Here is a 26,068-nt window from a genome sequence, read left to right on the forward strand (position 1 = left end):
GCTTGTTTACCTTAAAGCCTTTAAGACCCCAGACACACATTTTTAATGCAGTTTTTGTGATAAAATTAGGTGCCTTGACTGATATTTGGGTTGGCTTATACTCGAGTATATATGGTAATTAATTATGTGATTTTGAGGTGTTCAAGGGTAATTCCACTTAAGTTCCATCATGAAACTGGAGCACAAGGAAGGATTACTGACAAAAGGAAAATAAGCATAAAGTTGTGCTTGACTCATCTTTGATTTGTCTCCAAATCCACTGTCCCTAATAGCGAAAGCCAGTTGGGTCTATTCTAGATTGACTCTGTGCTAATTCTGCTGATAATCGACTTACCCTCCCACCCCTTCCCTTTGCTGCTTCATGTCACCATGTCAGACACACTCTGTTTACTCTGCCTAGAGTTCTCTTGCTCCTTCTTGATGCAATGCTTGCATCATCTCAAGACTCAGTTTAAGGTCAGTAGCCACAGGATGCCCTTCTGAACCCCTCTTGATTTACATGCCTGCCCCCCCCCCCTGTTCTCCTAGCATCTTTACTGTGGCCCTTTCACTTTACCTGTAATTGTTGCATTGCCAGCCCTTCATACTACTTTCTAAAGGCAGAAATAGTTTTGCTTTGCTTTGATAAACAAGTAAACTTTTTCCCACTAAAATTGGGCTTTTATGAGCTATGTGTATATATGTGTGCTAATTAATAAGCAATTGTTGTTTGTAATTTCTATTTCATGTTCTAAGGACCCCTAGTGGCATAGTAGGGCTATGGGTTGGGCTGCTGATAACTGAAAGGTCAGCAGTTCAACACCACCAGCTGCTCCACAGGAGCTCTCTAGTCCCATAAACTTTTATAGTCTCAAATACCTGTAGGACCAGCTTTATTCTGTCCTAAAAGGTAGCTATGAATCGGATTCAACTTGAGTTTTTATAATTTTTTATTCCATGTCTTATTTAAGCTTTAGCAAGTTTTAATACCGTAATGTTTTGTTTAGTGGTTAAGACTCTGTGTATTTGACACTAGATGGAGGCCATTAGTCTGGTTAATAAAAAACCCTGGTGGTGTAGTAGTGAGCTGCTAATCACAAGGCCAGTGATTCCAACCCACCAGTTCCTCTCTGTGAGAAACATGAAGCTATCTTGAAAAGTTGTGGAAACTCAAAGGAATAGTTCTGTTCTGTCCAAAGGGTTGTTATGAGTTGAAATCAACTCATTGAGAGTGAGTTTTAATTTTTTTTTTTAACTTTTCTTTTGAGACTGATTATTTATTATTTACCTTGGTTTCCCCAGCCATATATTGGAGGATTAAAATAATATAAATTGTAGTACAAATTAAATGAAATAATACATGTGGTAAAGCTCTTGCCTAGGACCTTCCTGTAAAGAACACTGACTTTTCCCTCCCTACTTCATAAACTCATAGAATTCATGAAATTGCAGAGTAGGGTTTTTTGTTTTTAAGAGATGATGGTAAACTTTATGTTTTACACATGGATCTGGAGGAATTAAAATCTGGTGATATTGTGCTGCCTGTGTGATACTAACATATTACCTGTCTGATGTCTCATACAGCATCGTGAGCCATTAAGTTGTTATCACCCGTGAGCACTACTACTATTGCCAGTACCACCCACTGCGTTCAGGTTAGTTGTGACTCATTATGATTGCATGGGACAGTGTAGAACTATCCCGTAGGGTTTCCAAGGCTGTAATATTTCTCAGAGTGACTGGTGTGTTTAAGCCAGTGACCTTTCAATTAGTAGCTGAATACTTTAACTGCTGTACCACCAGAACTCCTGCCATGACCAGTACGTCTACCCACTTGACGTAGCGAGCTCAACAGCAAACCCCTAGAAGGAAGTCATAACTGAGGCAGCAGCTCTCTTTCTTCTGACAGTTTCTCCTAGACCGGAGGGAGGACAGATACTAATAGACTCTCAAAAGTTTTAGTGCCAATTCAGTGGAAACAAGTTTGTAAGCATTGCGGACAAATAGGAAGCATTAAGGACTTGATGGAGGACTGTCTGAAAGTTACCTGTAAGCTACTAGAAAATTACAGAAACAAATAGTAGAATATAAGTAATGAAGAGGGAGTTGGGGACAAGGGGATGCCACAGTGAACTATGTGCATTGTCCACAAACACATGAACATAGTACCTAATCATTTGCAGTACAGAAAGAAAAGAATTTTGATTTTGCCACACCGTTTTCAACTGTCAATAACATGAAAATGATCATTAGGTTCAGCAAGGTAGGTTTTTGACTTAGCACTGTCCTTGTAACCTGTCAACATCACAGCAGTTTCTGCGGCATTTTTTCAGAGCAGGAAACAAAATTTCATAGTCACCCACTATTCTCTTAAACCGGCCATCATGAAAAAATTCGCTGTGACCAGGGAGAATCTTCCTAGGCGATGCCACTAAGGCCTAATGAGTTGCTTGATGCTCGCCTAGTTGGAAAAATGTACTATGAAAGCTCCTCTCAACATCTTTTTCCATGTTTGTGTGTGTGTGTGTGGGGGGTACCCCCTTGTATGTCTGTTCTTACATTAATATCAGAATATTTTATTTTATTTTTTATTTTTCAGAATATTTTATTTTCTTGTACATTTTGAATGGGAAATGTGCTCTACTTTCTTCTTTTTTCAGGGTTGCTTGCCTATTTAGGGCCCTTGCAACTTTAAATTACATTGCCATTTGAGGATTAGTTGATCTGCTTTGATAAACATGGCTATTGGGTTTTGCTTTCGGTCCCTTTGAGTTCCCACCACGCTTGAGTTGATTCTGCTAATAATGAGCTTATGTATGATTTCAGAGACTGTAAATCTTTACAGGAGCAGACAACCTCATCTTTTAACCACAGAGCAGTTAGCGAACTTGAATTGCCAACCTTGCAGTTAACAGACCATTGCTTACCTGATAGCAATTTACTGTATTGTTTTAATGTACTGACATTTTACTGTATTTAGTTTTCCAATCTAGGATCATGGCATTGCCATCCTCAAATAGTATGAGCAACTTCCGTTCTTAAGTCAAATTTGTACATAAAACATCTTTATCAAAATAATATAGTAGCGGGCAGTGGAGAAGTGGGTGAAGGGAGACATCGGACGGTGTAAGATATGACAGAATAGTAATAATTTATAAATTATCAAGGGTTCATGGGGGAGGGGGGAGGGGGGAAAATGAGTAGTTGGTACCAAGGGCTCAAGCAGAAAGCAAATGCTTTGAGAATGTTGAGGGGAAAAAATGTACAAAAGTGCTTGACACAGTGGATGTATGTGTAGATTGTGATAAGAGTTGTATACGCCCCCAATAAAATGATTTAATTGTTTAAAAAAATAATAATAAAGTAATACAAATAATTTTTTAATGCACCTAGCAAAGCATCAATTTTTTAGTATAGACCATTGTAAGTACCATGATAATAGGCTTTATGGAATGGATTCATAACTACAGGTTGTATATAAATTGGATATTTGTAACCCTGGGACAATCTTATACTTACCAAAAAGAGTCCCCCAAATCAGAAACTGAAACCCACATTTCTGCCATCCCATCAATGAGACTGAATCTTCATGGGAGCAAACAGCCACATTTTCCTTCCCGGAAGCAGCTGGTGGATTTGAAGAATTGACCTGTGGTTAGCAGCCTGAGACCAACTTAACAGTGCCACCAGCACTCCTTTAATTTCTTTCAGAAGTGTTTTGTAGTTCTCAGTGAATATTTATCTCCCCTTCCTATTTATATTTATTCCTGGACAATTTGTTCTTTTAGATGATATTATAATGGTTAATTTCCTTTCGTTTCCTTTTCATTACTGATATATAGAAGTCCAATAGAGGTTTATGTGTTGATCTTGTACACTGCAACTTTGCAGAACTCTTATTAGCTCTAATTGCTTTCTTAGGGATTTTTAAAATATTTACTATATAAGGACCATGCCATCTGGGAATAGAGGTAGTTTTACTTCTCCCTTCTTGATTTAGACACCTTTTAGTTTTTTCTTGTCAAATTGTCTGGTTAGAACTTCTAGTACAGTATTGAAATAGCAATGGTAAAAGCAGTAAGTATCCTTGTCTTGGTCCTCATCTTAAGGGTATGCCTCTGAATTTTTCTCCATCGTATTAAAGAACTTCCTCTCCAATATTTTTTTAAAATCATTTTATTGGGGACTCGTGCATTGTCGAGCACATTTGTATGTTTATTGCCATCATCATTCTCCCTCTCCAATCTTATCTTGTTAAGGTTTTTAATGGAGAACTCATTTTGGACTTTGTCACATGCCTTTTTGTCCATTAAGATGATCATGTGATTCTTTTTATTAATATCATGCATCACAATTAGTTGATTTTCTAATGTTGAATTGCCTCTGCAAACCTGACTTGGTCTTAGTGTATAAGTCTCTTAATATGGTGTTGGATTCAGTTTGTTAGTATTTTGTTGAGGATTTCGGCATCTAAAGGAATATTGATTTATAATTTTATTTTCCTGTAGTGTCTTTGTCTGACTTTCATACCAGGATGATGACCTCATAGAATGATTAGGGAATGTTTCCTTTTCTTCCATTTTTTTGGGGAAGAATTTAAGAAGAATTGATACCAATTCTTCTTTAAATGTTTGGTAGAACTTCCCAGTGAAGCCATGTGGCTTAGGACTTTTTACTTTTGTTGGGAGAGCTTTTGATGACTGATTTAGTCATTTCACTTGTTATAGATTTTTTGACATTTTAAAATATCTTTTTTGTTTACTTTAGAGAACTTAGGTGTTTTTTATCTAGAGATGCCCCAGAAGGGAGGCCTGGCAATCTGCTTCCAAAAGTGTGTTACGTTTGGAAAGCCCAGTTACATTCTAAGCTGACCCCATGGGGTTAGTTGTGAGTTGGGAATGGTTCCAGGACAACTATCAACACAAGTAACTTTGGACTTCGTTTGCTCTTCTTTTTCTAATTCTGTAAATTATAAAGGAGCCTTGATTGCAGAGTGGTTATGCTTTGGCCTGTGAATCCCAGGGTCACCAGCCCATTCTCTGGAGAAAGATGGGGCTTTCTGCTTCCATAAAGAGCTACAGTCTTGGAAACCCTAGTCACTGTGAATCAGAATCAACTCATGGGATTGAGGGGTTTTTTTGTTTTCTCAAATTTTAAATTGTAAAGTTAGATTATTGATATAATTTCTTTCTCAGTTTAGATGTTTTTTTCATTGTTCATTTTCCACTGAGCACTGCCTATCAACTTTCATTTTCATTTGAGTATAAGTAATTTCTAATTTTTCTCTTGTTTTTTTTTCTTGACCCATTTGATGTTTAATAGTGTGTTGCAAATATTCTACATAGTTGTGTATTTTCCAACTTTCCTTCAGTTATGAATTTTGACTTTTACTCCTTGTGGTCTGTGAAGATACTTTATAGGATTTCAGTCTTAAAATTGATTGCAACTTCTTTGTTATCTAGCTGATGGTCTATCCTGGAGAATGATCCAAGTTCACAGGAGAAAGATGTGTATTGTTTTGATGTTTGGTGGGAAAAAATTTCTAAATGCTTTTCAGTTTTATATGTGGGAGCATTTCCAGGTTTAAGGAATGAGATGTTTTGCACAGTAGAATGTTCTGATATAGCTAAGCTTCAAATACCCAAATGTCTTTCGGGCAGTAGATGATGAGTATAATGGAAATAATTTTACCATTTTTTGTTTGTTTGTTTGTTTGATGGCCCAGGGTAATTTTAACACCACCACCTCCTTTCAGATACTTTGACATAATAATTTCATTTTCTGCTGGCATTTTATTTTTTTCTCATCTTAATGTCGCTTTAGCTGTTAGTGTTCTTAATTCATCCTCCACTGATGGTTGGCTTCCAGTAATTTCCTTTGGGCTGATAAAGCAATAATCCATTTTGGAAAGATTCTTTATTAAATAAAGGCAAGATGATGAGTGAGAGACCAAAATGTGTTGGCCCTCTGTCTTTTTTAAAACATTTATTATAAATTGGGAGTTTATACATATATCACTCTGTCTTGACTGTTTTCTTCATATATTGTATGTAGGGACACTGTTTTAATGGATGACAGTTTTTAAAGTAAGTTTCAACTTCTGAATAGAGAATTTCTACTATAATTGTTTTGGATAAGGAGCTCTGTACATTTATTATTGGTATCATCTTAACTCTTTTTTTCCTTCTCGGATTTGTAAACAGTCAAAATTTGCTGTGTGATGTCACAATTGTGGCTGAAGACATGGAAATCTCTGCTCACAGAGTGGTGCTGGCTGCTTGTAGCCCTTATTTCCACGCTATGTTTACAGGTAGGATATATTTTAGCTTATGGGTATTGTTTTTAATTGTCTGATCTTTTATTTTCATATCATAGTTTTTCTTGCTACTCATGTTTTCTTTTTGTGTGTGAAATTAGGCAATGTAATAAAAGAAAAAACTTGCTACATTCTGAATGTCTCCTCAAATTTATTTTTCCTTGTGGTCAGCAAACATATTCACATGTGTACATACTCAGAACTATTTGCTCTACTTTTTCCCTTTATCATTATATTTACCTATTTTTCCATAGTCTACCATTCTATTATTACAGCTTTTTGACAATTTCTTCTTTTTGCAAAAGAAAAGCAATTTTGGTATTTTTACATTTTTTTCAGGTGGTTTTCGTTTTTCTACAAGTATTTACAGTGACTATAGAAATATTTCCTTAATGGCCTTGATTTGGAAATCTTATGAAAGCAGGGTGGTTTACTGACAAGCGTAGATTTTACGTAGACAACTACAAAAATATGCAGAATGATGTTAGTACTTATGGAAAAAGACATATATGTTCATTACACTTCAAGTCCATATATGTGTGTATAGATTATACATGTATAATATACAGAGAAATGAAGTTACTCACTAATCCATCAATTAATTTCCAAGTTTTGAGTAGTGGTAGGACAAACAGAAGGTACCTTTACAATAAATACAAATGTTATATAAAAATACAAAGCTGTTCATACTTTAATAACTATTAAGTATTCCTTGTCCCTAACATTTTACTCCAGGGAATACTGAAACAACGCCAGCTGCCTCTCAGCCTGCAGTGGCTTACTGGGTTGTGGAGGAAGAGATTGCTTGCATAAGTGAGCGGTCGGGTATGGAGGTCTCTGTGTCAAAAGCAGTGGTATAGATGGGGTACTGTGATGGGGAATGTGTGTTTGGGAGAGCATTCAGAGGCATGTTGGCAAAAGTGCTGAAAGGGGGGGAGGGTCTGACATTTCTTGAAGCCTAGTGGTTGTAACAGATTTGACAGATAAAGGCAAGTACGGAAGACCTTGTAGAGAAAATGGATTTAGTAGATAGAAACTTTCCATGGTGCCTCTCAAGAGAGAGACTGAAGCCTCTCTCACATTTCAGCCTCCTGCAGTCCTGTTGTTCCTAAGGAGAGTTAAATCAGTAATGTCTCAAGGAGAGTGGAGGAGTTGTGAACCAATATTATACAAGTTTTTTGATGGAGTACCATTGGCTGAGGCTGATTTGAAAAGTCAATATTAATATTATAAGACCAGTCAAGTTTTAATATCCTGGCATTCATTTCAGGTTTTTGACTTATAGCAGCAGTTCTCAACCTGTGGGTCACGACCCCTTTGGTGATTGAGTTTCCCTTTCACAGGGGTCGCCCGCTTCATAACAGTAGCAAAATTACAATTATGAAGTAGCAGCCAAAATTATTTTATCGTTTAGGGGTCACCACAACATGAGGAACTATAATAAAGGGTCATGGCATTAGGAAGGTTGAGAACCACTGGCTTTATAGTTTATTTTCCCCCAAGGACTGTAAGAAGAGTTTAGTCTTGTAAAAAAGAGGAGTTGAACAGGAATATACTAGGAAATCCCTAATGAAGTGTTGTCCCTTGTAGATAGGCTTTCCTCAGATGACACTGCTCTTACTATTTATGTTACAGGAATTAGGTTAATGTCTTACCAAAAGAAAGGTTTCTGGTTGGAAGAGATAGTGTCTCACAGTAGAATTTTATTTAGAAGCTCATAGGAAAAAGAACTACTCAGCCAGCATGCCTGTACTCAAGTGTTTCTAGGTGCCCTACCATGCACAAATTCTCAGGAATTTCCACGGAGTAGCAGGGGGTTCTGGGAAATGTAATCTCTAGGGCGAGCTGTGTCATGGAATCTGCGCATACCTTGTCCCAAGTCTCCACCTTTCCTCAGCTGTCTCATTTACCTGTTGGCACTACTAGTTTGGGAAACTCACATGATCTATGTATGAGTGCCCCATTGGAAAACAAGAATAATATTTAGTTCATAGGGTTTCTCTGAAGATAAGTGAGTATGTGTGTGTGTGTCTGTGTGTGTGTGTGTGTGTGTGTGCCTAATTTGGATAGTTTATTTTCAACAAAATAACAAAATTATAGTGATAAACTTTGAACTACAGGATCAAGAATCTTACCTTTCTCTTCAAAAAGAAGCACTTAGGTTTTCCAAACTCAAAGTGTTAGGTATCCAGAAAATTGAATGTGAGAGAGACCTGAAACCTTGTCATGTCTTTAGTTTGCTTTTCTTTTTATTTAATAATATTATAATATGAACCATATTTCAGTTTTCCCCTCTTCTTTATAGATATGCTGAGTTTTCCCTAATGAAGGGAATAAGGCTCTAAAGACTTTCTGATTTTGTAAATATTTCTAGTATCTCAGTTAACTGGTAGTTAACTGGAGTTCAGGCTGAGAATGCACTTTCTATCCTTAGTTAGGTTTTAGATGGCTGTTTGCTAAAACCCAAAACCAAACAATTACTCATAGTGATTCTATGTAGGGCTTATGAGACTAGAAATCTTTATAGGAATAGACTGCCTCATCCTTCATCCTCAGAATAGCTGGTGCGTTTGAAGTCAACTTTGTAGTTGCAATCCAGTGCCTAACCCACAGCCCCACCAATGTTCTGTTTTACTAAGGTAGAACAAAATAGGGGTATTATGTTAATTCATGGCACATTTAAAATCTAGATTGCGTTTGTTACAATTTTACTGAGGTACATTTTACATAAAATAAAATTTTCCCATTTCAAGTGTACAAAGATTTTTAGCAAACTTTCTGAGTGTACAACTATCACCATATATTACTTTTTAATAAATTTTTTTTCAAATAACGCTTTTGAGATTCACCTGTATAATGATATGTAGCACTGGTTTGCTCCTTTTTCAATACCAAATAGTATTCCATTATGTGGATATACCACAATTGACTGTTTACTCATCAATTGATGGGTATTTGGGTTCTTTACAGATTAGGATTCTTTGGTGTGGTGTTGCTGTTGGGTAAGCCTTAGACTGCTAACTCTGATGTCTGAGTTTCAAACCCATTAACTGCTCTGAGGGAGAAAGATGAGACTATCTACTCCTATAAAGGGTTACAGCCTCATAAACCCTATTTAGAGTTGTTATGAGTTGGACTCAGCTGGATAGCACTGGATTTGGCTTGGCCAGGAGCTTCACTTTCAAATATTCGTGTAGAGATACATCTTTATTTCTCTTGGGTAGTTACGTAAACATGGAATCACTGGGTCATATAGTAAATTTATATTTAAATTTTAAAAGAATGGCTAAACAGTTTGCGCCATTATACATTTTATATTCCCACCAACACTATATGAAGACTCATTTTGCCATATCTTTGCCAACAATTGGTACTATCTATTTTTGTTTGTTTGTGTTAATTACTTGGTGTAGTGCTTACGGGTTGGGCTGATAACCTCAAGATGTCAGTTTGAAACCACCAGCCACTCTGAGGGAGAAAGACAAGGCTTCCTATTCCCATAAATAGTTGAAATCTCAGAAACCCGCAGAGGGCATTCTACCCTGTTTTATAGGATCACTCTAGGTGGGCACTGACTTGATGGCAGTGACTTTGGTTCTTTTAGAATGACTAATGACCTTGGGCACCTTTCCTGTGTTTGTTAGTTAGGCTAAACTTTCATGGTTCTTCAGTAATAGATACTGTTTACCTTCCCGGTGATCTTTGCACTGTTTCCTGGGTTTTAATCCAGCGTGTAATTGACAGTTTGACAAAAATTAGGTAAGGAAAGTTCAGAGATACAGTCGGCATGGTTTAGTGTAAGTATTCGTTTAACTATTTGTCAAAATATGAGTTAATTATCTGTTTCTCATGGCCTGAATTTCTGTTAAACTAGTGTAAAAACAGTGAAGATGATGAATGGCTCTTTGGAGACTTGTTTCATCAAATACCATGTGTGTTTTAGAGTCTTGCTCATTGAACAAGTGTTGACAGTATTAGGGTGTTTGTCATTAACTGTTAATTGTTAGGAAATGGAGAATAACCAGATACTCTTTCTTGTCTCTTGTTTTTAAGTTCCCTTAAATTATAGGTAAACTTTTCATTCAAATTATTTTAACTAAAAATGAAACAAAACAAAACTCTGGTTACACATCATAGTTGCAAGTATTTGGGTAGAGAAGGAAGGTGAAAAATAATTCCTTGATGTAGTCACGCTTTGTGAGATATGGACCTATTTAGAGCAAGTCTTAATTGTTTTACTTGAGAAAGAACTTTTCAAGTTGGATTCTTGTGTTTTAGAATACTGTGGCATTTTAAAAGTTCTTAGGATTTTGTTAAGATTTGTTTAACACATACATTTGAAGTTTACTTGGTGCCATGGTCTAAAATTCATAGATCTTATGAGAAATACAAAAGTGTTGCTTTTACTGAAATTCAAATCATGGAATGTTTTAAATGAAATGGATCCAGGGTTTGCTGTTGTCAACTTGTTCACTTTTTAGAACATCATAGTGGATCGATGAAGCTGTCAATTTGCACCGAACTCCAGAAGCCCTGATTAAGATAGAAATGTTTCTAGCGACATATACATCCTTAAGCTCTTAACATTTAGTGCATTCCATTTCTTTCTGAAAACAATTATACAGGTTTATTAGAACAAGTGCTTAGCTCAACCTGCTGTGTTTAGTGACTGTCTAATAAATGCTTATTGACTTAAATCCTTCATTGCTAAGATGCTCATGTTCAAGACAGAGTTTTATTTATTGTGTTAAGATACTACATTTTACATGGCCTTTGCCTTTTTACTTATCTAGTCATTTATCTTACAAATGTTTATTGGGTAGCCATTAAAAATTAGGCATTGTGGAATATAGAAGAAACATTTTATTTCTTGTTCTCGGAAACTCGGGGATCCAGATGGGAAGAACTAGGTGAAAGTGTGGTTTATAACAGTGAATTTGCTTACAGTATCCAAGCATATTCAGAGTGAGAGGCTGACTCCCCATCCTTGGGGGGGTTAGGGTGTCACCAACAGATGTCACCTGGAGAGGTTCCAGCTGACTCTGAGGGATGTGCAGGAATTATACTAGGGGTAGGGGGACAGAATTGGTAAAACTCAGTATGAGCATCAAGGTAAGACATTCTTTGGTGTTTGTGGAAAAATTATTGTATTTAAAGGTTAGAATTGGGAGATAGGAGACTAGACAACAGGGTCTGCAGGTTTGTGAACATGTGATTTGATCGCCAGGTAAGAGGGAGCAGCTGAAGTATTTTGAGTGCTCCAGTCATTTGTAATCTGTTCACAACTTGTGTGCCCACTCATAAGCTCCGGGAAGAGTGGTTCACAGATGAAGTGCCTCACAGACATTTAAAGAATTGTTCTGCAGTCTCAGTCCTCCTCCTTTTCCATTTCGGTAAGAGGAAGCAGTGGAATTTCCTGTAGCAGCAAACACGTTAATTCAGTCCTCTTCCTGCTGTGGAGGCATTAGGAACCTTTTCTCATGCGTTCTCTTCCTTCCCTTGAAATACAGTTGGATTTCTTTTTATTCCTTTCTAGGAAGTAGCAGTGTAGTTTTGAGGTATTTTTATTCTTAGAAAAGCAACTTCTTTGTCCCATCTCATCAGAGGTAACTGTACCTCCAGGGGAGCAAGCAGCATGTATTTAATATACATCACTGTCATTCTCTCTCTCCTCTCATGGTTTCTGTCTGCATCATTATGGAGTCCCATCCGTTCTTTGATAGAACAAAGAAGCTGTTAGAAATCTGAAGGATGTCGCTTCGGATTTCTAATAGGAGTTGGATTAAAGTGAAAGTGACCACTGGTGGCCTTTTGTGTCATGCATCTTTTTACTTTGAAACTTAACTGGAGTCTGGGACTAACCTTTTTGCTGAGGGTGCCTTAAGGCACTCAACATCATTTTGCTTTCCCCGCCCCCAGCTGTTACAGTTAATACTTGTGTTTGCTAACTGAAAGCGTGATGGGTAAGTCTATTCAGAAGTGTCTCAGAAGAAAGCCCTGATGACCTATGTCTGAAACAAAACAAAACCACTCATTGAAAATCCTATAGTTTGTCAGTTTTACAATGAGTCAAGTCAGCTTGACAAATGCTGGTTCTACTGGTTTTATTGTTAATTTCATTCTTCTTTCCCCTAACCATTTGGTTAATAATTTATCAAAGCTGCTTTCCACCTTTGATTTAAGGGCTGTTTTTCCTGATTTCTGCTTTTCATGAGAGACAGAGTCTTATTTATGGTTCCTGATTGCTTAAATTAACTTAACAGTCATTAGGAGTGAGATCTTCTAGCCCTTGTTAGGAAGCAATAATATAGAAGAGCACCTGGTTTTAGTAAAAAGTGGTGGGGGTGACTTCAGGATGAAGTTACCACAGGTGACAAACAGGAAGTGAACTTGGTCTAGAATATATCTGTAACAGGTCTTTACTATTGAGCAATCCTTTTTTCTGGTTCCTCTTTGACTCTGTTCCCTTCTTTGCATTCTGATTGTTTCTGCAAGAGGGTTGTGCCCTCCCACTGAGGGCAGAGTCCCTGGGTCTGCTCCCTGTCATGTGGGTCCATGGTAACCATTCCAGGGCTTGTTGGTTGAATGGTGCCAACTTAGTGAGTCCTTTTTTTATCAAGTAGTTATTGTCTTTACTCTTCCAGTCTTGAGTAGAAATCCATAAAGGAGTAAAACAGAATTATTCCCAAGCATGAACAGCAAAAGAGCATCTGCTCTTACAGCCCCAGGATTGTATTTAATACAGCTACACTTCGGGGTATGTGCATTGTTATGATGTGAGTTTTGGTTATAAATGGGTGAGAGACTTGCATTTTATAATATGGCAGGTAGTAGAGGAGGGTTTTGTGATCTGTAAAAAGTGGTTGATGAAATTGCCTGCTAGATGCATCGGGTGGCAAGAAGATGAATTTACCTAACTTAGCATGGATATTTTCTCAGCAGCTCCTTCACTGTTACTCCTTTGTGTTTAAGGTGAGATGAGTGAGAGCCGAGCAAAGAGAATTCGAATAAAAGAGGTTGACGGCTGGACCCTGAGGTTGCTAATTGATTATGTTTACACTGCAGAAATTCAAGTTACAGAAGATAATGTACAGGTAAGAGTAAACAAACACTTCATACCCTTAGATCATTATATAGGCCAGGTGTTTAAATTTAAAAAAGCAAATAAATGTGCCCATACAATATTCATTCTGTACCCAAAGTAATAAGACTTATTTTTAAAACTGTATTTCAAAGGAATGTTTGGGATGATTATGTCTTTTTAGTGTTTCTGATCTCAGTATCTTTTATACTTTTAAAGTTCTAAGATACAAATTGTTTAGTTCCTTGAATGATGCTTGTGCTTCGATGAAAGCACTGTCATATTCATTTATAATTAGACATTGATGCTGCCCACAATTTTTCTTTATTCCTTTGGAGGGTAAGGTCTACAAAGGATGTTTTGACTACTAACAGCCTCTACATCTTTCACTATTTAAAACTTCCCCCACACATGAATTTTGTTAGAATTTAGCATTGCATCTTTTTAATATAAAGAACAAATGTTATATGTAATATAAATATCTAAATCATGTAGCTGTAAAGGGTTGCTATACCTGAGTCAGAATCAAGTTGACAGCAGACAGTAGCATCTGCATATGGAGTAAAAAGTAAAACTCCCTCTTCAAAACTGCTCTTTTCCTACTTCTCCTGCCCATGCACATTGGTCCAATGTCCTCTTCCAGAGGGTGACCTTTGATCTTAGTTTGGTGTGAGTTCTTTCAAGCCGCTTTCTGCACATTTATTCACACACACACACACACACCTTAAATTTGCGCCAACTGTATGCGTGGCTTTGCAGTGAACATGGTATGGTGTCTTAGAGATCTTTAAATGTCAATACTTATGGATCCAGGTCATTCTTTTTGTGTGTGTGGGATGCCATGTAATTCTTCACCTTCACAAAATTGCTGCAATGAATTTTTTTATTTACATTTATCCATTTCTTAGGGTAGATGTCTCAAGATGAAATTGGTAGATCAGTGAGTATATGAACATTTTATTTTTGATAGATATGCCAAATTTCTATTTTAAGTTATTTTTCATATTCTTTCCAACAGTAGTATTGTGCTTTTAGGCAACAGAAAGAACAAGGACTTGTCCAAATAGGAAATTGTGGGTCCAGCCTGGTAATTAGTTGAAATGTTCTATAAAATATTGAATTTGAATACTGAACTTGTACTTTTAATCGGCTAAGGCATGCTGTTAATTTCTCAATTACTTATTAGCAGTTGTAAATCATCTTGGTGATTTTTTTAATAGATGACCTTATTTGACTGTACTTGGAAGTCTTGTGTATGTCCAAAGCATTTGGATAACCCTGGTTAATATTAGAGTTGTGTATGAAAGCAATTAATTAGTTACCAGATATTTTTTAACGTGAAAGAGTATTTAGTGTACCATATATACTTGAGTATAAGCCGAGTATTTCAGCACATTTTAAATGCAGTTTTTGTGGTAAAATTAGGTACCTTGGCTGGTATTTGGGTCTGTTTATACTCTAGTATATATGGTACGTCCTGAGACAGCAGTAGGAGAGCCTGGAGAGCCTTATTTATTCTCTTCTTTTCTGGATGGTGGTTCTTATTAGCTGCTGTTGAGTCACCCTCGATGCATGGTGACTCATTGCATGGGTTGGACTGTGGTGATCCACAGGGTCTTCAATGACTGGTCATCAGAGGTAGATTACCAGGTCTTTCTTCCTAGTCAGTCTTAATCTAGAACAGGGGCTGGAAACTGGGCCTTGCAAGCCATATGCAGCTCTTTTGGTATGTACATGTGGCTCTGAAGTAAAATAGAAAAAATGTAAATGATATTATTCATATAATAGTAATTTCATTTGTTTGTAAACATATGTTTATGACTCTTGAATAATTTTTAAATTGTTGTGAGGGACAAGATTATCTCTTCTGTCTCAAAAAGTGTGCCAATCCCTAGTCTAGAAGATCCGTGGAAACCTGTTCAACATCAAAGCAATATTAAGCGTCCACTAGTAGATGAGTTGTGGCTGTACTTGAGGCCCACTGGCTGGGAATTGAACTTTGCTGTTCTACATGAAATGGGCAAGTTCTATTAAATCATCACTACATACTCTTTCTCTGCACTATTTATTGGATTCTGAGGCATTATTTTCAATAAGAGTTTATCTTGGGTTTTTCTTTGCCCACTTTTTTATCCATTTGCTGCACGGACTTCATTGTGTCTTCTATCTGACCTTCCACAAATGATTTGCTGATGAGTTTCTGTGGGCCATAGCTGGCGTGAAATTGCAAAAGCTTATTTTGGCCAAATACACTACAAATGAGTCAACATTTTTGGCTGTTCAGGACCTCCAGAATGAGGTTTGTCACCAGTCAACATTTCACCTTTTTCAAAACAAGAAAACCACTTGTACCTTGAGTTTTTCCCTTAGTGCTGTCCTTGTAAGCTGTGTTCAAAATCACAAGAGTTTCAGTGGCATTTTTCCTGAGCTGGAAACAAAATTTTACAGTCATACTCTGTAAAACGAGGTTGAAGCCAAACTGCTTTTATAAAAAAAAAATCACTGTGACCAGAGAGAACCTTCCCGGGTGATGCTACTGAGTGCACTAACTCAGAGTAAGTTGCTTGATGCTTGCCTAACAGGAAAAATGCATACTACAATATCTCCTTTCTGCCCAGTGCAATTCCTGGGTTTTCTGGGTTACCCATTGTAGACAAGTAAGGGTTTCATCAGCTTGCTGAAATGCTTCAGTTGGTATTCCATCCAATCCTGGAGCCTTGTTTTTGGCTAATACCCCAGTACACTTTGGACTTCTTTCTTTATTAGCATTGGCTCATGCTCATTTGTTACCTCCTGAAATAGTTTAATGTTGATTACTACAGTGACTATATTCTTTCCATCTTCTTTTATTTTAAAGATAATTATATTGGAGGCTCTTGCAACTCTTATTACAACACTTTTCTAGACAACACTTTCTATTGAGCAGTTGGCATCAACTCCTCTTTCCCCCTACCCCCCACCCCCATGACTCCTTGATAGATTATAAATTTTTATTATTTTCATATCTCATACTGACTGCTGTCTCCCTACCCCCATGGTTTCTGTTGTTGTTTTTTACCCCCTGGAGGGGTGTGTGGTTATGTGTCGATCATAATTATTGGTTCCCCCTACCTCCCCTTATCTACCCCACCCCCGACCCCACCCTTCTGGTATAGCTATTCCCATTCCTGTTTCTGGATTCTATGAGTCGTGAGCTCTTTTGCTTATTTATACCTATGTACATGTCTCGGTCTAGTCCGATGTGAGAAGCAGCACTGGAGTCATGATAGTGGGGGGTGAGGAAGCCTCAAGGAACCAGAAGAATATTGTGTGTTTCATCAGTGCTTTACTATGCCTTGGTTGACTCATCCCTTCCCTATAGACCCCCTCTGTGGGGGGATGTTCCATTGTCCACAGATGGGCTTTGGGTCTCTGCTCCGACCCTCCTCGTTCTCAACGATATGTTTTTTCATGGTTTGTTTGTTTGTTAATGGGTCTTCTGATGCCTGTTACCAGTCCTGATGATACCTCATGATTGAACAATCTGCTTGCTCAGTCCATGTGGACTTATTGTTTCTCTGCTGGATGACCACTTATTTTACTTCAATCCTTTAAGACCCCAGATGCTCACCACATTTGTTTATGCACCCATTTTGTCTTACGCGATTGTACCCAGAGGGTGAGCATCACAGAACAACAGTTTGTTAGACTAGAGCATTCTTATATTGAGGAAGGCTATAAGCAGAGGCTCGAAGTTTGTATACCACCTCAGTGTATTTCCATATAAGTGTATCTACATAGGCCAATACCTCTTATTTTTATGAATTAGTGTATTTACATAAGGACACACCTATGCTTATACCTCTATCCATGACTTTTGCTTCCTAGATCATTCCTCTGGTTCCTTTTACCTTCCTTCTGCCCCATCATCATGCTCACCCTACTTCTGCATCATAGTACTATTTCTCAGCTAGATTGCTGTTGCTCCAACACCCCCAGGATCTCTCTACCCTCCTTGTTGATTTTAATTCCTTAGTTGTTCCCCTTTCTATGGCATTGTTTGTTCAACTCACCCTTCCCCTGCTCGCTTCTCCCCCAAGTCCCTTCCAGGATCGTTGGTCCTGTTGATTTCTCCTCGAGCTTGCTTCCCATGCCTGTCTTATGTATGTAGACAAACCAACAATGGCATAGACCAAACAAAGAAAACAAAAGATTGAAAAAAGAAAAGGGGGAAAAAACCATACATAATTTCAGGTCTGTCCACTGACCTTTATGTCCACTGACTATCTCCCCATTGGTCTTGGGGGAATCTGGGGGCTGCCCCTCCTAGCCTAAAGTATTTTGGGGGGCTTTTTAGGGACTTTGCGGCTTTGCTTTGATCCAGTTGCTGATGTGTTAAGTTCCCTTCTTGACTTGCCCCACTGCGGGGGCGGGGCAGTGGGGGTGGGGAGGTTCAGACCGCACTACCTCCCCGGCTTGTGTCCCTAGTTATTGTCCTCTGCTACGGTATGCTCCAATAAGGGGACAACATATCATGAGCTGTTCTTGGCCCTACAATCCTCTCTGGGACTTAGGAGCTCCATGCAGGGACGTCATCCTCCAGGCCTGGTATGCCAATATGGAGTCTAGACTCCATTTCTTGTTTGCCTTCGTAGTTTGCTTCTGTGTGGACATGATACCAGCCTTTCACCCCAACCTGTAGGTTGAGTGTTGTTCTCGGTTGCACATACTTCTAAGGAGGGGGTCAGTTTGGCTCTGGCTGGGGCCAGCCCTGTAGCCCAATCTTTTCATGCATTCTTCCTTGTGGTTACGTTGCCCTCATGGTTTGGTGCTCTGTGGTAGGGTCTGTGTGCACCTTCCCGATTATGTGGAGTCATAACCAATACTCTCCTCCTAGTATGTTAATGCCTGCTTGCTCCATGCCATCATCTCATCCCCCACCCCTTTTCTCCCTCTCCGTTCCCTTTTCTCCTACTTTGTGTTGCATTAACATGTATCTCTTTGGGTTTGTTCTGACTTTCACCCAACTGCCTGAACCCCAATCTGTATATTTAACATGTATTTCTTTGGGTTTATTTACCCAATTGCCTGAACCTCAACCCATATATTGTGCGCTAAGTGACTTTTGTTCTATATCTACTTTGCTGGTTATACTTACCTCAGGGGACTCATGTTGTACTTGACTTTTTGTGATTGACTGACTTCACTTAGCATAATTTCCTTCAAGTATTCCCATGAAACAATGTTTTTCATGTAATCAGTGCTTTTTTAGTGATGCGTAGTACTCCATTGTGTGTATGTGCCAGAGTTTACTAATCCACTCATCTATCATTGGAAATTTAGGTTGTTTCCAACTCTTTGCAATTGTGAATTGCACTGCAGTAAGCACTGGTGCACAGACAACTGGTTGTGTCTTATTCCTTTCCACTTCGGGTATATGCCCAGTAGAGGGATAGCTGGGTCATAAGGTAGGTCAATTCCAATTTAAATATCACCAGATCGTTTTCCAGAGAGGCTGTCCATATCTACACAACCACCAGCAGTGAAGGAAAGTTCCTATCTCGCCACATCCCCTCCAACATTTGTTGCTTTCTTATTTTCTGATTTGGGCTAACCTCAAGGTTGTTAGATGGTCTCTCTTGATTATTTTAATTTGCATTTCTCTGATAACTAATGATTGGGTGCATTTTTCTCATATGTTTATTGGCCATATGGGTCTCCTCCCTAGGGAAACTTCAGTTTTTTTGCCCACTTCCTCAGGGGATTAACTGTTTTCCTCTTTTTTCAGGCCATGAGGGTATTGTAGATTTTAGTAATAAGCCCTTTGTCTTTTGTGTTATTGCTGAAAATCCTTGCTCAGTCTGTGGGTTGCCTTGTTACCCTCTTGGTGAAGTCTTTCGATGCACACAGGTGATTTATCCTTAGTAGATCCCACTTGTCGATTACAAGTTCACCTGTGTTTGTGTCCTTCTGTTATGCAGTTAGCCTATGCATTCACTGGGCCAAAGTTCTTAGGTTTTTCCCAATTCCTTCCTTGATGGTCCTGATGGTTTGGGGTTTTACTTCAAGGTCTGTGATCCACCTTGAATTTGTTCTTGTGTATGGGGTGAGGTACATGTCTTTTTTCATTATTCTACAGGAGGATATCCATTGTTTCCAGCACCACTTGTTAAAGAGGGCATCCGCCTCCCACTTGATGCTTTTGGGGTCCTTGTCAAAGATAAGTTTTCTATATGCTGATGGTTTTATTTTTAGGTTTTCTGTTGTTTTCCATTGGTCTGAGTATCTGTCATTATGCCAGTACCACGCTGTTTTGACCAGTGTGACTGGGTAATAAGTGTTAAAGTCAGGTAAAGTGAACCCTAAGATTTTGTCCTTCTTCTTGAGGAGTTTTCTGTTAATTATGGGTTTCTTCCCTCTCCATATGTAATTGGTGGTCAGTTTTTCCAATTCTTTGAAGAAGGTTGTTGGTATTTTGAATAGGGATAATGTTAAACTTATAAAGTACCTTGGGTAAGATCGACATCTTTACTACTGTATATACCAAGTATAAGCTGACCTGATTATCAGCCAAGGCACCTAATTTTACCACAAAAACTGCATAAAATTGTGCTGAAAAACTCGGCTTATACTCAAGTATATACAGCATGTGGAATCTTCCAGTCCACGAGCATAGGATATGCTTCCATTTGTGGAGGTCACTTTTGGCTTCTTGTGGTAGGGTCTTATAATTTTCCTTGGATAAATCTTTTGTTTTTTTGGTTAAATATATTCCTAGATATTTCAGTTTGCTCTTGGTCATTGTGAAGGGCACTGCCTTCTTGATCTCCTCTTCCATGGTTCTGTCTGATGTATATAGCAACCCAATCATCTTCTGTTTGTTGATCTTGTATCCTGCCACTCTTCCTTATTCTCTGTCACTGCCAGTACTCCTGTTTTGGAGCTATGGAGATTTTCAGTGTATAAAATCATGTCATCTGCAAATAGCGATAGTCCTCCTCACCCAGTTGGACACCTATAATGTTCTTCACCTGTCTTATGCTGTGAGCTAGTACCTCCAGTCTGCTACCCTTTTCAGTGGAATTGTTTTCATCCTTTCTCCATTGACTATGATGTTGGTTGTTGGCGTCTCATAGATTAGCTTGAGGAAATTCCCTGCCATTCCTATCTTCGTGTCTTAATTAGGAATGGGTGTTAGATGTTGTCAAATGCTTTTACTGTGTCTACTGATATTATCATGTGATACTTACACTTTTTCTTAACAATGTGGTGTATAATATTAATGGATTTTCAGATATTAAACCATCCCTACATCCCTGGGATGAATCCTGCCTGATCATGGTGGATGATTTGTTTTATATACTTTTGTATTCTATTGGCTAATATCTTGTTAAGAATATTTGCACAAATGTTCATTAGAGATATCGGTCTGTAGTTCTCTATTCTGGTGGGATCCCCTGTTTCAGTATCAAAATTATACTGTATTTGCCCATGTCTTCCACATTGTTGAATTCATTAGAATACAGACTTTCATAGTACTTTGTGATTAATCTCATTTGGGTTCGTTGTGATCCCCTGTTTAACCCCCTCATCCTGGCTATTGATGTTTGCTCCTTCCTTTCCTTGGTTAGGTTTGCCAGTGGTCTCAATTCTGTATATCTTTTCATAGAACCAGTTTTTAGCTGCATTAATCTTTTGCATCATTATTTTGTCTTCCCACTGGTTTAACTCTGACATGATTTTTATTATTTCTTTTCTTTTGCTATGGGAGGGGTTGTTCTATTGACTGTTCTAGTTGCTGGAGGTTTGTGATAGTGGATCAGTCATAAGTCTGCCTTTTTCATATGTGCATTTATTGCTATCAAGCTACCTCTGATAACTGCTTTTACTGTATCACATTACTTTTGATATGTTGTATTATCATTCTCATTAGTTTCTAGAAACTTTCTAAACTCCTCTCTAATCTGGGCCAGTACCCATTAACGTCGCATAAGACCATTACTCATCCTCCAATTGTTTGCCCTTCTTTTTCTGATCGTCCTTTTATTAATCTCCAGCTTTCTGGAGTGGTGATCCAAGAAGACATCTGAGTAATCTCTATGTGTTTGAATTTACTCGAGCTCGACTTGTGTCCTAGCATGTGGTCTAGTTTCAAAAATGAGCCATGAGTGTTAGAAAAGAATGAATGGTTTTATATTTGGATGGAAAGCTCTATATGTGTCTGTCAGGTCCAGTTGCCTAATTGTATTGTTCAGCTCTGCAGCCTTCTTGCTGAGATTCTTTCCCAGTGATATCTCTTTCTGTAATAGCAGTGTAATAAAGTCACCTATTATGATTGTTGAATCTGATTTTTTTTCCATCTTTTGAATAGTGTGATGAATTTTGTGGGTCTGTCGTTAGGCGTGTATATATTTATTATGCTCACTGGTTCTTGGTTTACTGATCCTTTGAGCATTATATAGTGCCCCTCCCTGTATCTTTTTAAGGTTTGAACCTTGAGGCCAATTTTGTTGGAGATTAGGATTGCAACCCCAGATTTTTTTAAGTTGCCAGTTTCCTTCATATATTTTTTTCATCAGTCTTTTAGTCATGGTCTATTTTTTTCTGAGAGTTTACAGTGTGTCTCTTACAGTCAACAGATTGGTGGGTTATGTCTCCTGTGCCAGACTGCTAGCTTTTTTTTTTCTTTTAATGTATGAATTGAGACCATTGACATTCAGAGTTATTATCATGATCTGTAGATTCATTTCTGTCATCTTGTGCCTTTTGTTTTGAATGTTGTCCTATCTCCCTTCATATCAGTGTGCTGTGTTTGTGTAGGGGGCTTCATTCTTGCCTTATTTTCCCTCTAAGGCCATGTTATCTTGATAATTGTTATTGACACTGTGGCTTCTGGATGGGCTATATGGTAGTCTCCTGCTTGTGCTTGGTGGATGTTGGTCTTTTGAATATAGTGAGTCGGTGTGTCTTACATGTATTCTTTGAGTTTTTCCTAGTCCTGGGAGACCCTTATTTCTCCTTCTATCTTATTTGGCAGGGTAGAAGATTTGGGAGCAGGTGTTTTTTTCCTTTCAGCTTTTGGAAGATCTTACTCTACTCTCTCCTCCTCTTCATGGTTTCTGCTGATAGATCTGAGCATATTTTTACCTAAGCACCCTTGTATGTTTCCTTCTTTCTTTCTCTTGCTGCTCTTAAAATTTTCTCTTTGTACTTGAAGTTGGATAATTAGTCTATTTTGTGTCCTCTCTACTTCTTGTTTGAGTGTCTGATTCTCATTCCTTAAGGTTAGAAAGTTTGCTTCCAGAAATTCCCTCACCAATTTAGCTGTCAACTTCTTTATATCTTATTCCAGTAGACCAATTATTCGAATATTGTATCTCTTCATACTATCAGTCATTGATCTTAGGTTTTCTTCCACCTCTTTTATTATCTTGTTTTACTGTTTTTCTCCTTTGCTGAGGTCTGCCTAATTGTCTTCGAGATCACTGGTATGGTTCTCTGCCTCCTCTAGTCAGTTCTTGAGATCTGTGATCTTGTGCATAGCTTCTGTTACCTCACCTGTTAGCTCCTGTATTTCCTTTGGTGCATTGACCTCATCCCCTCTGTCATGGACTTCATGTCCTCTTTCATTGCATCCTTATTCTGCATTGCTTCCTCATCTCCTGTATTACTCCAAGCAGCCTTCTGAAAATTTATTTTTGTGACAGACCCAATTCTGATTCTTCTAAGTGCATCATTACCTCTGCTGTTGTGTTTTATTTTTCTTTCTTGTTTTTTTGTTGAGAATGTTGCAGAAGACTGCGGTTTATGTGACAATTTTGTAGAGGCTTGCACCATGATTCTGGGAGACAAAAGGGCCCTGAGCTCTTTTTCTGTGTGATTGGTAAGGGTATTTTTGAAGGCTGCCTGTGGCCTCCTATGATGGTGGATCAGACTTCTGTGTAGGCAGTGTTCCACAGTGACTCAGTGGCCAAAGGTGGTGAGGAGCCTCAGAGACTGGAGTGAGAATAGTGACTGCATGTATGCCCCTGGTCAGAGTTGGTCTGGGATGTCAGGCCATGATTTGCAGACTTTCAAAAATTTTTAAGGCACCTAACAAGAAAATAGTGGAGGAGGCCTCCTTTCCATGGGAGGGGGTACTGAGCAAAGGCAGGAACAACCCCACTGCTGTTGGTGCAGGTACTGGGGCAAAGCTTCCTCAGGGTGGAGATGCCAGGCACTGGTGGGGGCATTCACTGCTATGGGCTTGGTGCCCCACAGAGATGTGAGACAGGCCAGATTTGAGACAGGCCGCTGCTGTTATGGGTGGCGGGAGTGGAGGAGCTCTGAGTGCAGCAATACGCTGATGGGAGCCAATTGGCAGGTGGTGGCCACGTTGAGGTTTGAGGTAATATGGCCGGCATGGGCCGGGGAGCCCCAGGGCCCAGGTCGCTGATCCCTTCTGTTCTGGAACTAGGCTAGAAGTGGGGCAGGGATGCCTTCCGGACCAAGGATGTACTCTTTGCTACTCCTCGTGGGCCAGGAGGAACTGGGGAAGTTGTAAGGAGCCATGCACTGTGCCACTGCACCATGCTGCTGGAGAAGTGGCAGGCTCTGTGCCCCGCAGACACCTTAGATGCAGCTACCACAGGTATGGAAGGATCTCAGACAATGGTGTGTGGGCCCCTGCAGCCGCAGGCAACCCATATACTGCAGGTGAACTGTACTTAGCCTCTGGGGCCTTGGGTGGACAATGGGAGGGACCAGAACTTGGCAACGAGACTGCCACCACATGGAAAGAGGGGAACTGCATGAGAAAGGAGTAGCTCCCCTAGGGGAGTGGTGGTGCGGTGGACAACTGCTGTGTGGGTGTCCAGTCGCAGCTGTGGGGATTCTCGGCAGGGTAGCTTCCCAGCTCCTGGCATGGTGACTAAGTTGTGGTGCCGGTTGGGGGCTGATGATTGGTGAGTGGTGACTACAGCATCATGCAGAAGCAGCACTGCCAGCATAGGCTGGGAAATCCCAGGGATCGGGTTGCAGTTCTCTGGGGCTTTAGAGCAAGGCTGATGTGGAGGAGAGTTGCCCCCTGGACAGAGGAAGCACTCTGGATTATCCTGAGGGTCTTTTCATTTACTCAAATCCTCCCACTCGTCCTCCTGGACACCTGGCTCACTGTTCACCATGGAGCACCTGGTATAGGGTGCTTACCTGAGCGCCATCTTTACTCTCTCTCTTTCTATCATCTTTTGATGGTTCCTGCATCAGTCAATATTTTGCCTATCAAATCTTTCAAAATTGCAACTCATGGCTTTCATTTTCTCTTTAACTCTTTAAGATATGTTGGGTGTGTCCTTTCTCTTTGCTTTTCTGACTATATCTTTGCACATTTCAGTATAGTAATTTGTCTTCTGTATTTTGGAATTTTTTGCTCAGTTCTTTGACTTTGTCATTTTCTACTCTGCTATTTTGTGATTAAGAGCAAGTTTCAGAGTCCCTTCTGACATCCACTTTAACCTTTTCTTTCTCTCCAGTCTATAAATGACTTTTTGCTTTCTTCATGAATGATGTTCTTGCTGTCCTCCCACAGTTCATCTGGTGATCTTTTATTAGTGTTCCGTGCCTCAAATCTGTTCTTGATATGTTCTCAATTCAGGGGGGATATGCTCAAGGTCTAGTAGATTTGCTTTAATTTTCCTCAGCTTCAGTCTGAACTTACATATTAGTAGTTAATGGCCTGTTACATAGTCACCCCCTGGCCTCACTATAGCTCTTGATATTGAGCTTCTCCATCATATCTTCCCATAGATGTAGTCAATTTGACTTCTGTCTATTACATTAGAGAAGTCTGTGTGTAATTGCCATTTGTGTTGTTGAAACAATTTATTTGTGATGAAGAAATTATAGGCATTACAGAAATCTTTCGTGCGATCTCTAGTTTCGGTACTATCACCTAATCCATATTTCCTCTTTGTTTCCAATTTTAGCATTTCAGTTACCAATAATTATCAATGCATGTTGATTGCATCAATCAATTTCAGACTGGAGACATTAGTAAATATTCTTCAATTTCTTCATCACTGGTTTCAGTGGTTGGTGCATAAATTTGAATAACAGATTGACTGGAATTCCTTGTATTTGAATAGATTTTATCACAGACAACATTGTACTTCAAGAAAGATCTTACTTTTTTTGATGATGAATGGGTTGCCATTCCTCTTGAATTTGTCATTCCAAACCTAGTAAATCATATAATTTTCTGATTCAGAATAGCTGAATACTGGTCCATTTCAGCTCACTTATGCCTAGTTTATCCTTCTTTATGTAGTCCATTTCAATTATGATGACTTCTAATTTTCCCAGATTGAAACTTCAGACATTCCAAGTTCCAATAGATGGTGAGGGTTGTTTCTTCTCATTTTGAGTTGCTCCATCAGCAAATGAAAGTCCTGAAGGCTTTATACCATTTGATTCATTATGGCAGACTCTACTTTGAGAAGACAGCTCTTCAGTTATATTTTGAGTGCTTTCCAACGTGACAGGCTTATTTTATGGCACTGCTATCTGACAGTGTTCTCCTATTCATGAAAATTTCAGTATCTCAGAATGTTCTCCTGTTATATATAATTTATGTTATAGAATAGATATTACTCCATTTTTGCAACTGGGGAAATAGACTCAGGGAGGCTTATGAATTTGTTTTAAGAGTTAGGATCTGAATTATGTTCTTTCTCTTT

At 38.8% G+C, this 26,068-nt stretch overlaps 1 protein-coding gene across 4 annotated transcripts in view; it reads left to right on the top strand.

Annotated features, from left to right (window-relative positions):
* KLHL2 (kelch like family member 2) overlaps positions 1-26,068 on the top strand; it is a 102,554-nt gene that overhangs the window by 21,194 nt on the left and 55,292 nt on the right. For 2 of the 4 annotated variants that reach the window (XM_004717379.3, XM_045290491.1), the window contains exons 2-3: positions 6,183-6,289; positions 13,268-13,389. In XM_004717379.3, coding sequence (XP_004717436.1) covers positions 6,183-6,289; positions 13,268-13,389 — 229 coding nt within the window. Of the gene's footprint in view, positions 1-1,563; positions 1,635-6,182; positions 6,290-13,267; positions 13,390-26,068 lie in introns of those variants that run through there. The other 2 variants (XM_045290492.1, XM_045290493.1) reach the window with 2 other exon arrangements.

This window comes from Echinops telfairi, unplaced genomic scaffold (assembly GCF_000313985.2).
Source record: "Echinops telfairi isolate 266 unplaced genomic scaffold, ASM31398v2 ScPeMD7_39;HRSCAF=148, whole genome shotgun sequence".
Classification (NCBI taxonomy): Eukaryota; Metazoa; Chordata; class Mammalia; order Afrosoricida; family Tenrecidae; genus Echinops; species Echinops telfairi.